Below are 15,594 nucleotides of genomic sequence, written 5' to 3'. Positions count from 1 at the left end.
GTGTACCCCAGAGAGAGTGGCACCATTTGGAGGGCTTTTGTGGAGAAGCCTGCCAATAAGTAGAACAAAGGGCTCGACTTGGGTTAGAGTCACAGAGACGGACACAAACGCCATTTTAAAACAGAGTTCTGGCGAAAAGACCCAACCAGGGAATTAATATTAAATAAATAAACCAGCGGTATCTTTATCATTGCACCAAAAAGTGGTGCGTTTAAAATGAATGGGAAAATCCCATAGGAAATATTCCGGTGGAATATTTTGAGTGATAACCCCTTTCACCAACCAGAAATCTCGACAAGGGGGGGGATTGCACAGTACCCCCCTTGGAAACAGACCCAGGGGCAATCTAATCAACCCCTTCCAGTACTTCCACACTACGATGGTTTGTACTGGTTCGGTTCACAATTTAGGACTAATAAAGCCAATGGTGACTTTACATGCCCTGGGAGACAGTCAGTCCCAGGGTACGGAGTCTATGTTTGGGAGTCACTATGACTGTGCTGTGTAACACATACACTAAAATTAGATGATACCCTATGGAGTAAAAGACCCCATGGCCCATAAGCGCATACAAAGTCAAAGACATCCTCAAATCATGCCTAAGATTGGGAGAAAAAAAAAAAAAAGAAAAGTCTCACTCTTAGCAGGAGAAAAAAACAAATCCCAAAGAATCCAGCAAAGCTGCTGGGGGACGCACTAGTTTGGGAAATTAGCCTTAAAAGAGAATTCTCCATAACACAAGGGATGTTTGTTTCTTTACTGAATCTAAGAGAAATGTGGCTTGAGCTTGGGAATTATCTTCTGTTCTCCTCAGTGCTAGTCCAAGCCTCCCCTTTCTAACGTAACAGTGGCAGGAGTTGTAGCAGCTGCCGTCTAGTCTGCTCGAATCTGTGCTGCTAGCTAATTCAGCTAGCTTGCTCTTCCTGCAGCTTCGCGGCTTCTTCGATTCTTCCCATTCACTCAATTGTGGCTGCACTGTCCAGGTTATACAAAATGGCCACTTGTTACTGTTGTGTTTCTGCGTTAAGCAAGCATTATGTGTATTCTAATGAATCTTGCATTTCAGCATATGCATTGATTATATGTCCCCTAGTGTCTATTGAATGCAGGTAGCATTCGTCATGTCTCAATGCAATTTGACCTAGTTTCCGTTTAACTTCATGGTGAGTGCATGTCTGCTTCGTGTGTAATGCGTCTACGCGTGTCAGTTTCGGCAATGACGTTACTTGCTTTCGTCATCTTTGGTTACAGCATGTCCATGTCTGCTAGAGCTGGCAGATTAATCACTTCTTCAATCACTCCATGGTAAGACCAGTTGGGTTGTCTCAGTGAGAAGTTTCTCTCGTACTTGCAGTATGGCGGCGGATAGGGGGGCAGACGCTATAAATGATGCGATTCTTCCATTCCTATGGTATAGAGGCAGGGGGAAGGGCAGACGCTTTGAATGACGCATTTCACAGTCTCTCAGCAGCTATATCAGAAAGTCTAGTCTGCACACTTTGGTTCCGTGGGGTACTTGCTTAGTACTCTACGCTTCTTCCTCGTCACAGTATTAATTGGACCAGTTTCCCAGGAGTCCAAGTTCTTCTTGGTATTGTAAAGGGATACTCTACTTGGGTAGTTCTTACTCTTCCTCATCCCACTGCTAAACTGACCAGGCTCTCTAGAGTCAACAGAGCTCTACTTCATTTTGGTATTGTGAAGGGGACTCCGCTTGGGTATTCCTTACTCTTCCTCATCTCAGGAGTCCAAGGAGTCCAAGTTCTTCTTGGTATTGTAAAGGGATACTCTACTTGGGTAGTTCTTACTCTTCCTCATCCCACTGCTAAACTGACCAGGCTCTCTAGAGTCAACAGAGCTCTACTTCATTTTGGTATTGTGAAGGGGACTCCGCTTGGGTATTCCTTACTCTTCCTCATCTCAGTACTTCTTATATTAGCGGTATAAGAAAAAACATAGGAACAATAGGAATGGTACTGGGGTGGGTTGACGATTAAGGTGGGATTTGGGGATATCATGTACTGCCCAGTTCATCACTAATCCCGCAGGGGGCTTCCCTCCCCCATGAGATCCACTAGCTCCGTACCATGCCCAGGGGGACTATCGGTTAGCTGTCTCACCTCCCTGGCCTCATGGGAAGGGTTGCCTCAGGGGAGAAGTGACAACATCCAGGGATTCGCCATACAAGCCACCATAGGAAGATGATCAGGCCACAGGAACACTAAAGAAGACAAAACATTTAGTAAAGCAACACCATGAGAGAGTCTTGAACGAAAAGACGACATGGTAGAGAAAATGGCCTTGGTCGTAAATTTCAACAGTCTACAGTACTTTGTTACCGGTGCCAGAGTGGCTGTAACAAGGCCCAAAACCCGTTCAATTTCTACGAACAAATTATAGCCAGGTGCGTAAACATGGCACAAGAGATTAAGAGTCAGCAATGTTATTTGATAGATGACTCGCCTAGAAAGACTAAGAATGACAAGCTATCGGGTGGCTGTCTGGTAGATCAGAGACTATGAACCCCAACAGACAATGTCTTACCCCTTTGAAGGAGTAAGAAAAGAACACTGAGCTGAATAGTGAAATGTTTTAAGCCTAGCCTAGTTCAGGCACCAACACCAGGTTCCAGATGGAGGCCTCAAAAATGTAGGTAGTGCAGAGCTAAGATCACGGACAAATGCAGATTAGACCAACCTATCAAAAACAGAGCTGCGAATGACTGTCAAGACTCATGAATGTCTGAAGGCCGAACCCAGAGTTAATCACAACTGTCCTGCTGTTGGCGATTCGGAGTACAGCCACTAAACAGAGGAGGGAGGTTGAGATATCCTGAAGACCACAGACTGCAGGGGAAGGAGTCCATGAGCTTAAGCTATATAAGAGGGGAATATGGAGAAATGGAGGCAGCAAGCCAGTGGAACTGGGTTAAACCCCATAACGCCACTGGTACTGGTGGCGGTAGAATAACCTATTCTAAGGCTAACGCTCTGGGGCTTGAAAACTATGGAGCATGGCGAAATAAATGTACTTGATTGAGGGATACTAACACAGCAAAATCAAGTTAGAAAATGTCTTTGGGGATACCGTCTCAGTATTCGGTAGTCGTGTGGGTGTCGCGAGTGAGTTGTCGTCTCCTGCATGTTTTTGATCGAATACATTCATAACCATGACCATGGCAGCTTATAAAAGATGGTTTCTGCACACAACTGCCCCAATAACAGCCCATTATTTTCACCCGCCCTTACAAATTTACTTCAATTTAAAAGGACACATTTCCAAAATGTAATATTCTATACAGAAATGCAAGCAGCTGAGTTGTATTACCTAATTTGTGAAAGGGTGTATTCCAGTTTCTTCCACAATGATGATATCATTGCTGGAACTTCACTTGTCTGTTCTAAAACACAAAGAGTAATGCTCAAGTCAATAGAAGTAGTTATTTTATACAGATGCTAATAAAACAAGGGCCCACAATTGCATATACACATTTCATGTAGCTTAGTCAATGCAGTTAAAACATAACATATGCTTGCAATTAGCAGAAATAAACAGTGGAATGTACTTATCAGATGTCATTATATAGAAAAATGCAGCCTCTTCTGTAGTGCAAGAAAAACAAGTCGAGTCATTGCTTGGAATCTCCCCACAGTTACCTCACATTTCCTACAAGTGGGAAACTATAGCTGTGTAAAAAAAAAAGTCAGAAACCAAATCTTCTGAAACGGGGCAACTAGGGGAATGGCACAGATTGTCACAGACTGAGGGATTAATGAAAGCCTCAAAACACTATACTGCTGGTTTGATATACACCGCACCATGGTGGGATTAAGGCCTACATAACAGGACTGATTCTCAAAATCACAGTGCATACAGTAAAAAGAAATACACAGCAAAGTAAGAGGGATATTCAAGCACTAGCCTAAAAACTACAGCCATCCTAAATCCAGATTTTCTAGCCTACAGAGGTTTGTGTTTAAGGTTGGGCTGCACTGAAGGAATCACAGTTTATTTAGGTCCGTAAAAGTTAGAGACAAACATCGCCCTTCTGGGCTTTGGAAGCATACAGAATGGAGTGATTTGTTTTCTTCCTGGTCTGTGTAGGTTGTCTTTTCAGGCTGCAGACAGTATTCTTGCTAAAGTTTATATGAGAGGTAGTTGGATAATCTCAACGTTTACACCAATAACACAGCGAGTCTCTAATTGTTCAAAAGCATACGGAACAAGTTACTTACCTGTAACTGTTGTTCTCCAGCATGGGTCTGGCATGGATTCACATGCTCATGAATATTCCCTGTCGTCAGGCTGGGAATCCTCGGTAAAGAAAAATCAGTATCAGTTTCGTTTCCGATCTGTCTTTCGTAGTAGTAACCAATAACTGATCTCTGCGTCATACTGACCACAGCCAATGACTGCCCTCTCCCTAAGCCCCGCCTCTGGCAGCCATCCTCAGATTTGGTAGCACGTGAAGTGGCAGTATGACCAAGTGAAGAGCCGCAGAGGGGTAGACGGGAGGGTTCGCATGTGAATCTATGCTGGAGAACAACAGTTACAAGTAAGTAACTTGTTCCTTTTCCAGCATGGGGTCTGGCATGGATTCACCTGCTCATGAATAAAAGAATACATAGCAGTACACACATGCACAACCACGGGAGGTGGCAACAGGCTCAACATTAAGCATCTCTTACCTCCTCACCAGGCTCACCTTAAGCGAACAGGTTGCGCAGCACTGCCTGGCCGACCCTGGACTCCTGCCTGGAATCCCGGTCGACGCAGTAGAATTTCGTGAAGGTGTGAGTCGACCTCCACGTAGCAGCCCTGCAGATATCCAGCAGGGGCACACCAGATAGGAACGCTGTGGTAGCTGCGATCGCTCTGGTGGAATGGGCTCTCGGACGGCCGGGCAGCGGTCGGTTTGCCAACCGATGACAGTACATGATACAGCCGGAGAGCCATCTGGAAATGGAAGCCTTTGAGAGAGCCTTCCCCTGATTGACAGGTCCAAAGTTCACAAAAAGTTGTGACGTCTTCCGAAAACTCTTCGTGCGGCCCACGTAGAACTTCAGAGCTCTAGCCACATCCAGCGAGTGCAAAGTCCTTTCAGCCGGCGACAAAGGCGACGGGAGAAAACAGGCAACACCAAGGGTTCGTTGAGGTGGAAGTCCGACGGCACCTTGGGCATGAAGGAGGGGTGCATCCTGAGCACTACCCTCGTGTTGTGAAAAGTCAAGAACGGGGGCTTGCAGGAAAGGGTCTGGATCTCTCCCACTCGTCGTGCGGAGGTGATGGCCACAAGAAACGCTGTTTTCCACGACAAGAACTTCAACGGAGCTGAGTGCAGAGGCTCGAACAGAGGGCCCATGAGCTTGGTCAGCACCACGTTGAGCTCCCACGCCGGGGCCGGAGCCTTCACCGGCGGGAACGATCTGAACAGTCCCTTCATGAATTCTTTCACCAGACGATGAGACCACAAAGACGTCCGTCCCGTGGTTCTGGTGTATCGGGAGATCGCAGCAAGATGAATCTTGATGGAAGTGTGCCCCAGTCCAGCCTTGGCCAGCGTCAGTAGGTACGGCAGTACTTGGGGAGCCGTAATCCGTAGAGGGTTAATCTTCTGTGCATGGCACCAGACAGAGAACCTCTTCCATTTGTGTCCGTAGCATTTAAGAGTTGAGGACGCCCTGGCCTTTGCAAGAATCTCTCTGCAGTCGGCCGGTATGTCGTAACCTCCAAACTCTAGCACTGCAGGAGCCAGGCCTGCAAGTTCAGCGACTTTGGGTCGTGATGGAGGATGGCGCCTCCTTCCCTGGAGAGAAGATCCGCGTCCACTGGCAGCTTGATTGACGGGGAAGCTGACAAGTCCAGAAGGTCCGGGAACCATATCTGCCTCGGCCACGCAGGTGCGACGAGGATCATCCTGCACCGTGACCTCTTGAGCTGGTTGACAAGCCGGATCAGCAACGGCAATGGAGGGAACGCGTATAGAAACAGGCCCTCCCAGGGGAACGAGAAAGCATCGCCCATGCTCCTCGGCTGGGGAAACCTGCTGGCGAACCTCCAGCACTTGGAGTTCGTCGCCGTCGCGAACAGATCGATCTGGGGTGTGCCCCACCGTCGGAAGAGGCGGTCCACTAGATCCTGTCGTAGTTCCCACTCGTGGCACGAGCACAGCTCTCTGCTGAGCGAGTCGGCGATGGTGTTTTTTATTCCTGCCAGGTGAAACGGCACCAGAAACATCCCTTGGGCGACGGCCCAATGCGCCTCCTTGGACTGGGCTGGGGATCTTGTACCGCCCTCCTTCCTGATGTAGAACATGGTGGTGGTGTTGTCGGTGAAGATCCTCACCACCTTGCCCTTGAGGGACGGAAGAAAGGACCCGAGGGCCCAAAACACTGCACGGAGCTCCAGGACGTTGATATGGAGGGACTTCTCCGTCGGAAGCCAAAGGCCTCTCGCGTGCAGATTTTCGGTGTGTGCTCCCACCCTTCCAGGGAGGCATCCGTGGTCACTGTCTTCTGGTGGCCCAGGGTCTGGAAGTCCATGCCCGCCGTCAGATGTGCATGGGTGCCCCACCACCGGATCGCTCGTCGGAAACTCTCGTCGAGTGTGATCCTGTCCGCGAAGCTGCCCGTCGTCTGGATCCAGCGAGCGTCCAGGAACTCCTGTAATGGGCGCATCCGAAGCTTGCACAGGCGGATGAGATAAATGCAAGAAGACATCATTCCGAGGAGGGATTTGATGGACCTCACCCTGGCCGCGTCCGCAACCAGCATCCGGTGCACCTTGCCCAAGATGGCCCTCGTCCTTTCCTCCGACAGCGAGGCCAGAAGCGCCACTGTGTCGAGTTTCGCTCCCAGAAACAGTGCGTCTTGCGCGGGCACCAGGTGGGACTTGGCGTAGTTTATGGAGAATCCCAGGTCCGTGAGTAGTTGGACGGTCCTCGCTGAGCTCCCTTGTCTTTGCTCGGATGAGCCAGTCGTCCAGGTAGGGGTAGACGTGGATCCCCTCCAGGCGCAGCCGCGTCGCCACCGGTGCGAGGCACTTGGTGAACACCCTGGGTGCCGACCTCAATCCAAAGGGAAGAGCTCTGAACTGGTAGTGACGCCCTTGGACCACGAATCTGAGAAACTTTCGGTGTCCCTTTAGGATGGGGATATGGAAGTAAGCATCCTAAAAATCCAACGACGACAGGAAATCGCCCTCCTCCAGCCGACCCAGGACGTGCTGGAGGGTGACCATCCGGAGCTTCTGTGCCTTGATGAATTTGTTTAGTCGTCGTAGGTCCAGGATGGGACGCCATCCTCCTGTCTTCTTCAAGAGGAAGTATCTTGAGTAAACTCCGGAGCCCCAAAGCCTCTATGGGACGAGCTCAATGGCGCCTTTCTTGAGCATCGCCTTTACCTCCAAGAGAAGTTGAGGGACGTGATGATCCTTCCTGGCCACGGGGGGGGATGCGAGGGCACTTCTTTAGAAACTCGAGCGCGCTTGACCCTGGGCCAGGGCGTCCAGCACCCAACGGTCGGTGGAGATGGACTCCCACACGCTGACGAAGTTCGCCAGCCGGCCTCACACCGGGGTGCTTCGGTGGGGGCCCGACCCCACGGCCGGTTCAGTCCTGCTTCGACGAGGCTTTGCCGCCTTGTCCTCCCTGGTGACGACGGCGGGGTCCGCCCGACTTGCCTCGTCCCCTGTAGGCTTCCTGTGATGATGAACGGGCCGCTTGACGGTAGGTGGAATATCCGCTGTCGGAACCTTTGGAGGCACCCTGCTTGCCTCTGGTGCTCCGAAAGGGCGGCCGTCGTTGCTGGAGAACACCAAGAGCCCGGCCCGTCTCCGTGTCCGTCTTGATGGATTGCCGGGAATCTTCCACTGTTTTCCCAAACAGGTTGCTCCCGTCGAACGACATGTCCAAAACTCTGGTCTGCACGTCCTGCCGGAAGTCCGTTGCCTTGAGCAATCCACGCCGTCTAAGGCACACGCCGTTGCCCAACTGGCGAAACCCAGTGTCAGCGATGTCCGTCGCTATCGTAACGGCGTGGTCAGACGCCACTTCTCCTTCCTGCAAGATCTCTAGGGCCTCCGCCCTCTTGTCGTCCGGTAGGAAGTCCAGCAGGGGTGGGCGATCTTGTACCACAACTCCCTGTCGTAGCGGGCTACGATAGCCAAGGCATTGGCAGCCTTAATCGTTGTCGCTGCCGATGAGATGACTCTGCGTCCCATCGTGTCCAATTTCTTTCCCTCGCCGTCCGGGAGGGGGGCGGGGGGAGCATGACATAGAGGCTGATGCCCCCCCCCCCGCTTTCTTCCTGGCTGCCGCGGAGACGACCGAGTCCGGGGTCGGCTGTGCCCGAAGGCACAAGGGGGCCGCGTCCGGGACCCGGTACTTCTTCTCGTACCGGTCCCTTCTCGCAGGCGTTGCGGATGGGTTCTTGAGGAGGGCGAGACCCTCATCCCAGATATCGTCCAGTAGAGGTACAGCGAGGACCGTCTTCCTCTTGGTCTCGCGCCGTTGATAAAGGAAACCTTCCTTCTTCTCTTCCGGGCAGAGCTGGAAAAGCTCGGATGCCCTGGCGATCATGGCATGAAACGATCCAATCTCGTCGGGCGGGGAAGCCCGGGGAGTAGGTGACGACGGAAGATCCTCGTCGTAAACTTCATCGTCTGTACCCGTCGCGGCCGTGTCCGTCCCCGTATCATCCCCACGGGTCGTGGACGGGGAGGAGGGCTGAGCAGGGCGCGATGGTTGAAAAGGAGGTGGAGGATGAATCCTCCTTCTCTTAGGAGGAGGGCTCCCAGAAGGGCCTGGCTCCGGGTCCCCCTGTCGGGAGCGGTTCCTCTGTTGGTGGTAACGGCAATCTCGTCTATATCTCCGAACATAAGGACTGTATAGCCAACAAAATGGCCGCCAAGTTGTCTTGCGGCACTGGTTGAGGAGATTCCGACGGGCGGTCAGGAACCTCACGGCACCCTCAGCGTTCTCGTCTCCTTTGTCGGGGTCCCTCCCGACGGGCTGGTCTTCTTCCACGCCAATGCCGTGGCTTAAGACTTCGATCAGCTCCTCTTCAGAGGTTGAGGCTGAATCCACGATGGCCTCCTGCCCCCCCTTTTTCTTCTCCGTCGGAGGTTTCACGGGGGTCCTATCGATGGGCTTGAAAGAGGACTCCCTCCGCAGTGGCAGGGAGACTCTGGGCCCCGAGGTCGCCTCCACTGGTGTAGCCTCCACAGGCTGAGCCAGGGCCGCTGCGACTGTCTCGATAGAGGCCTTGGCAGGGTGGATCAAGGCTTTCACCACCTTAGGTGCGCTCACCGCCTTCTCTTTGGGGGGAGGGTCACCGCCTCGCTCCCCCTCCGATGGGGCCTTCGAGCTTGACCGGGGCCTCTCCAGAAGCTTCGCCGGGTGCTCGGACTTCCTCTTACCCGAGCCAGAGCATTGGCTCGTGGTTGATGGCGCCGGGGAGGTTGCGCCCTGCCTGGCAACCGAAGAGCCCGACCATTCGGCGCTCCCGGTGCCAGCGGACTCGCGGTGCTTGGCCTTCTGTTGGGCCCCCTGTCGCCGGGGTGCCCTCAAAGGTCTTAGAAGACCGCTCTGACTTCTTTTTCTCGCCTGACGGGCTCTTCCCTTCCAGCCAGTTGGCGAGACGCAGATGGCGGTCCTTCATGGACCGCTCCGACATGTTCCCGCAAAACGCACAGTCCTTCTCCACGTGCGTCTTGTCCTCATGCAGGCAATAGAGGCAAAGGGAGTGTTCGTCCTCTTTAAAGACATTCTGAAGCTGGCATCCAGGGCAGACCCTGAACAGCTTTCCGGGCGTCGAGCTTCCCTTCTCCTGGGCCATGTCCGAGATGGGCCTGAGAAACTTCTGGAGTCCTCCAAAAGCGTGGCTCGACGAAATCTTCACCCTTGAGGGGCATAGAAGAATCCGAAACGGGTCCCTGTTGATCGGATAAAGAAACGGTGGAGCTTGAGGCTCTTTTGACCGAAAAAAGAGAATTGCACTAAAGCTTGAGAGCAATAGCACGAGGATCCCAACACTTGAACGTGCGGTAAAAATCTGAGGATGGCTGCCAGAGGTGGGGCTTAGGGAGAGGGCAGTCATTGGCTGTGGTCAGTATGACGCAGAGATCAGCGATTGGTTACTACTACGACAGACAGATCAGAAACGAAACTGATACGGATACTGATTTTTCTTTACCGAGGATTCCCAGCATGACGACAGGGAATATTCATGAGCATGTGAATCCATGCCAGACCCCATGCTGGAGAATATCCATTTATTCAAAAAAATGTTTTTTTAAAAACGCAACACATTTTTTTTGTTGTAACAGTGTACCTAATCTAAAACATACAATAAAAAACACAAAGCTAATTGTGACAAAATATTCCTAGGATGGTGTATGTTCAGTATACAATGTTGATTAAGGACAGCTTTAGAAGCTATTGCGATCTTCCGGTTGTCAACACCATATAATAGGGTTTCAAATTACTCATTAGTAGGAAACTTTATTAGAAGTTAGAACTCGAGATGTTTCTGTTCCCAAAAGAATTTTTAGAACATTCATCAGGAGGTACGTCACATTAGTTGTGATAATAAAAACAAATATTTATCATCAATACAGATTTCCACAGTGGGGAGTCTTCTAGTCACTCTGTATGGTATAACTGTTGGTAAAACACAAAAAGACACTATTCTTGCGCCACAAAGCGGAGGGTGGTTCAATTACACAGATTCCTACTGGTTCGAAACTCCCAATGCTCAAGTATTTTTGGGCAGGTTTTTCCAGTCCCACCAGAATCCAGACAGACAATACTCCTCGCCCGCTACTGTACTCTCAAGCTTGCACTCATTCTGGCTCGCTACTTTTTCATTCAACTTCGCTCTTCCTCATTCTCCGTCAGCTTTTTGGCACTACAAATCCATAGTCCAGGTCAGCAAGGTTCTACACTCCTATTTCTTATACGCTAGTGTTAGGCTCCATTGGCCTCAGACGGAACCTTCCAGCCCGTAGAGCCTCTTGGCTTGGCCAGTGCTAGTTCCTGCCTTGAACCAGTCTGTCAATTTCCTCCTCCTCCTCCTCTCCGACTCTCTTCAGTCTCAAGCCTTTCTGTGCCTCCAGTGATACCCCTCATCTCCATTCTCCACTTCTTGCCTCCAGTTTTAACTCTACTTCTTTCGCCTATGTTCCTTTACCAAATCTGGTACTTCTTTCGATGCTCTGATCTTGCCCTCCTCCAACTTCATGGATCGCTTTACAAATCTCATTGTGGTCAACTTTGCCAAGCTCCCTTACTGTGAGCTTACACTAGACCTCTTTCACATCTGGATTCATGGTGGGATTGGGACAATTCGAGCTGTATGGGGGAACCTGGACCCTGGTGGTGGAGTAAGCCCTGGATTTCATGGTCCCCATTATGCCCGTCACCTGGAGTTTGAATTATGCTCAGGTTCCTTGGTAAGGCCTGCAGCTCCATGGGCCAAGGCTATAAATGGTGGCACCTGTCATCTTGAATCCATGTGGCTACCTAATCCAGCTATTGTTACTCAGTTCTGCATGGGGGTTGATCGATGTCCCCGAACCGCAGCCTCTGATTCGCAAATCTACACCTGTCGACAGAGACTATTCAAGATCGCAATAACAGAGGATTTAACCCACAGACTATGCTTGCTTGGTATCAATGTCCCCAGTGTCCTGTGTGGGGCTCACAGTCACGAGTGCCGCAGTGTCAAAGCAATCTCAAAGAGCCTGGCTGCCCCAAGCACTGTTGCCTCCTCATGTGATGACCTGCGATTGGGTCTCCCTATGGATTGGCTTTTATATTAGCAAACAGTGCATATTTCCCAGCCATATTTCCCAGCCATAAAGTACTAGCTGCAATTAAGACAAGATATCAGATGGGGAGGCCTGTATCCCTTTATGATGGCTCTGCTACTCCAGATCTTGAATCAAGGACACCTCTCCTATTTTTATTTATTTATATTGAGTTTCGGTTTACAAAAACCTTTCACAAAATCAGAATTCAATCGATACAAAAAATAAATGAAACATCACAAACATACAAAGTAAAATAAGACAAAAAGTACATCCAAGATTAGAACATTTTAAAGTTTGGAAATGTTGCATGCCTAAGACATTGAAATTACCAATCAGGAGGTTAATGCGGGTATCCATAACATGTATACTTTTTTCTTTGCAAAATTAACCTGGTTACCACTAACTGGGACAATTAACAAAAAGTTGAAAGTGATCAAATGTCAGCTAAAAATTTCATATCAATGTATAACGGCAAAAACTGTCCACTCATGATACTAATCCAGATAGCCTCTTTAGGCCAAATATTAAAATGCCCGAAGTGTTTTGCATAATCAAGTGCATGTTGGGAAGGAACCAGGGTCCTCCCGCACTCCTCCCCCGCACCCCCCCCCCCCCCCCCAAGCGCTTTAGAATTGGGCAAGACCTCTTTTAGGCGCTATAAGGACTAGAGGAGAGGAGGGGCACTGGGAAGGCTCTCTCATGCAGATATAATCACATACACAGACATGGGCAGGCACTGAAGAAGGCAGTTCTTGTTTAAATATAAGGCGCAATTGACTATTAGCTGAATAAATTTGTAATGTCAGATCTTATGCATTTGTGAAAATCTTAGTACGGTAGATGCAAACTCCCCCTCCCTTCCTGTAGAGAATGCAGCTTGTGCTATAAATGGACTACAAGCTTCCGCGGTGGTTCATCACTAGAGCCAAGCACTGGCAGCACACAAAGTGACTCACCAGCTGTCTACTGTCCGTCAAGGGTCAATGCAGGCTAGGAATAGGGGATTTACATGCTCTGTGCGACAAAATGCAGAAGGGGACATGTTATGAAAATAAGGTGCGAGACCACAGGGCCCAGATAACATTAACAGGAGGAATGAAATATGGACAGAATGAATAAAAATTTGTTATAAAAATGTTCAGTTTTTGCCTTGGGCTAGGCCCCAATGTTTGTAAAGGTCTGCAAGGCTGCAGTGAGTTTCTGTATAAAAAGGTAGCAAAATGTAGAGAAGCATGTTCTGACAAAATCGCTGACAAGGAAAAAAGGAAGGGTCTGGAACCTCCCTCGTATGGAAGGAGGATGGATTGGGGTGAAGCCAGGGCCCGTATCCAGTGACACCACTACAGCAAGATAGGCCTACATAACCTCCTGCCTGGGAGCACTCTGGCAGTAAGGAACGGAAGAGGGACAGAAGACTGCTCAGGAAAAAAGTCCTTCGCTACCATCCTCAATTTTTGTAAGATTAAACTTGTTATCCTTACAAGATAAGACTTTTGGCCTTATTTCCCTAAAGGGGTGGATTTATTCTAGTGTGAGCGTAATTAGGAACACCCTTACAAGTGGTGACGTTCCCAATGTGATCTCAGTTTTCCCCCGTACTTTGTGAAGGCCCAGGCCTAGCCACCAGGAAGGAGTCACGCCCATCTACAGCGACCAGTCCCCTCAATCAAAAAAACACGTGTTTTCCCCCCCAGCGGTTTTAGTAGGAGAGATTTTAAAAGAAATCCTCTCTGCTCACTGAAGCAGGGCGTGGCTCCAGAAACAAAGACAGGCCAGTAGTGGGACTTCGTAACTGAGGAAACTCGAGTGAAAACGCACATGTGAGCCTTGAAACACTTGTGTATAGGCGCGTTATAAGTGCCATATCAGGGGCGCTGTTGTGCGCAACTAAGAGGCCGCCTGATCGGAGCGCTCCGATCCCACGAACATCCTATATATGAATAAATCCTTTTTGGAGCCGCAGAGAGAAGAAACTACTACACCGTCTGGTTCCCGTACTCCTGCTGCACATTGTGTGCAAATCCTGCTCGAAACCACAGAGGCGCGGGGGAGTTTGCAGCATGCTTCGGACTAACGGCTTCTCCAGTGGACCGCGGCCCGCCCCAGGGCTCCGGAAGAATCCTACGCCATACCGAGGTGCCGTCATCAGCACAAGGCCGCAAGGGGGAGGAGCGCTGAGCACCGCGGTGCAGCCCCACGACACGGGCTTGGGATCAGACCGTGTGGGCAGACATCAGGACCCAGTGTGGACACGAAGTGGTCTGTGGCTCCGGCCCACTTCCCGGATAACGACTGGGTCGGCACGCCATCTTTCACGCAGGGCCCCAGCCGACTCGTGCATCGGGCCTTCCGCCGAGCAAGCCCTCGTCTGACGTTGCGAGTGCAGATGAGAGATTTAGAAAGTAAAGTTTTATAAAATCCCTTCTACACTGGCTGCCACCCAGAGACAGTGCTAATCCTGTGCAGACGGCTGGCCTGACCCGCGTCATCGACCCTTGCTCTGCACGGGTGACCCATGGGCCGCAACAAGAAAAAAAGGCACGGGCGTGAGAAAGACTGGCCCAATGGACTCCTATGCCAGCTCCCAACCCCAGGGGACGCCGGCCGCCATATACATGGGGGATGACAATCCTGCTGCGATTGAACATGGCGACAGAGAAGACCGCCTAATGACCATGGTGCAGAATGGCTTCCTTGCAGTGAACGTGAAGCTAGACAATATTGTTTCAACTATCAGCTCCCTTAAGGCTAGAGTGGACAAGTAGAGCACTTGCGTTACAGAAGCTGAGAACAGAATCAGCACGAATGAAGATATCCTGACACAACGTGGTCGAGACAGAGCACAGCTGAAAGGGGAACTGCGTAAGGCTCAAGCAAAATGTGATGACCCGGAATCTCGATCTAGAAGGAATAATATCCGTATTGTCGGCATTCCGGAATCCTTCTGTAAGGGTCCGATGGAGCGACAAGTTGAGGCCCTTTTGAAAACTCTTCTGGGCACGGAATCCTTTTATAGCCACTTTCTTGTTGAGAGGGCTCATCGCACCCTAGAGCCGACACCCAAACCTGGGGCGCCACCACGCACGATTATTGTGCGCCTCCTGCACTATAGGGACGGCGACGCGATCCTAAAACTTTCAAGGGAAAAAGGCTCCCTGCAATATGAAGGAAACAGTCCACATTTATCCGGATTTTCCGACCAGCATCCAAATGCAACGCAGATCCTATGAACAGGCCAAAAAGCTCCTGAAATTGCGTCATGTCCCTTACGCCCTATTCTTCCCAGCGAAACTACAGACTCAACATGGAGGCAGGTCGCATTTCTTTGAGACCCCTGCAGAAGCCATAATGTACATTGAGGCGTCCATCCCCATCCCTCCCAAAGAACATCCACGAGATCGGAACAGGCCACCACGACCGGGAGACGAAGTCCCGGATTCAGCCGATTGACATGGAGTTACGGAAACATACAAGCTGTGAAGACGTCTCTCCCGAGAGCAACGGCTCCAATTGATATTGTTTGGAGAGGGTGGGATCGTGAGCCTCTGCTGATGGAGGCCCTGCGAATGCAACTAGCGACCCTCAGGAAAGTTCCACAGATTATGGGAATGGGTTACATCATCGGGTTGGGGTTGATGGTGGGCGTGGGGGTAGGGTACAAAGTTATGCCACGGTTGGCAGGAGTTTTAAAACGCAGAGACTGGTTGCATCGGGTTCAACTGTTAAGGCTGGTGGCGTAAGCGATTCACTTCACACATTGACAGTAATAGAAATACCATGGTA

At 50.5% G+C, this 15,594-nt stretch overlaps 1 protein-coding gene across 2 annotated transcripts in view; it reads right to left on the bottom strand.

The window, feature by feature from the left end:
* NPAT (nuclear protein, coactivator of histone transcription) overlaps window positions 1-15,594 on the bottom strand; it is a 1,036,854-nt gene that overhangs the window by 874,546 nt on the left and 146,714 nt on the right. For both annotated transcript variants that reach the window (XM_069640444.1, XM_069640445.1), the window contains exon 4: window positions 3,328-3,400. In XM_069640444.1, coding sequence (XP_069496545.1) covers window positions 3,328-3,400 — 73 coding nt within the window. The remainder of the gene's footprint in view (window positions 1-3,327; window positions 3,401-15,594) is intronic.

The sequence above is a fragment of the Ambystoma mexicanum genome, chromosome 7q (genome assembly GCF_040938575.1).
Source record: "Ambystoma mexicanum isolate Mex_15411 chromosome 7q, UKY_AmexF1_1, whole genome shotgun sequence".
NCBI classification, from domain to species: Eukaryota; Metazoa; Chordata; class Amphibia; order Caudata; family Ambystomatidae; genus Ambystoma; species Ambystoma mexicanum.
The sequence above is the reverse complement of the archived record's forward strand: the minus strand, read 5'-3'. Positions and strand labels throughout refer to the sequence as shown.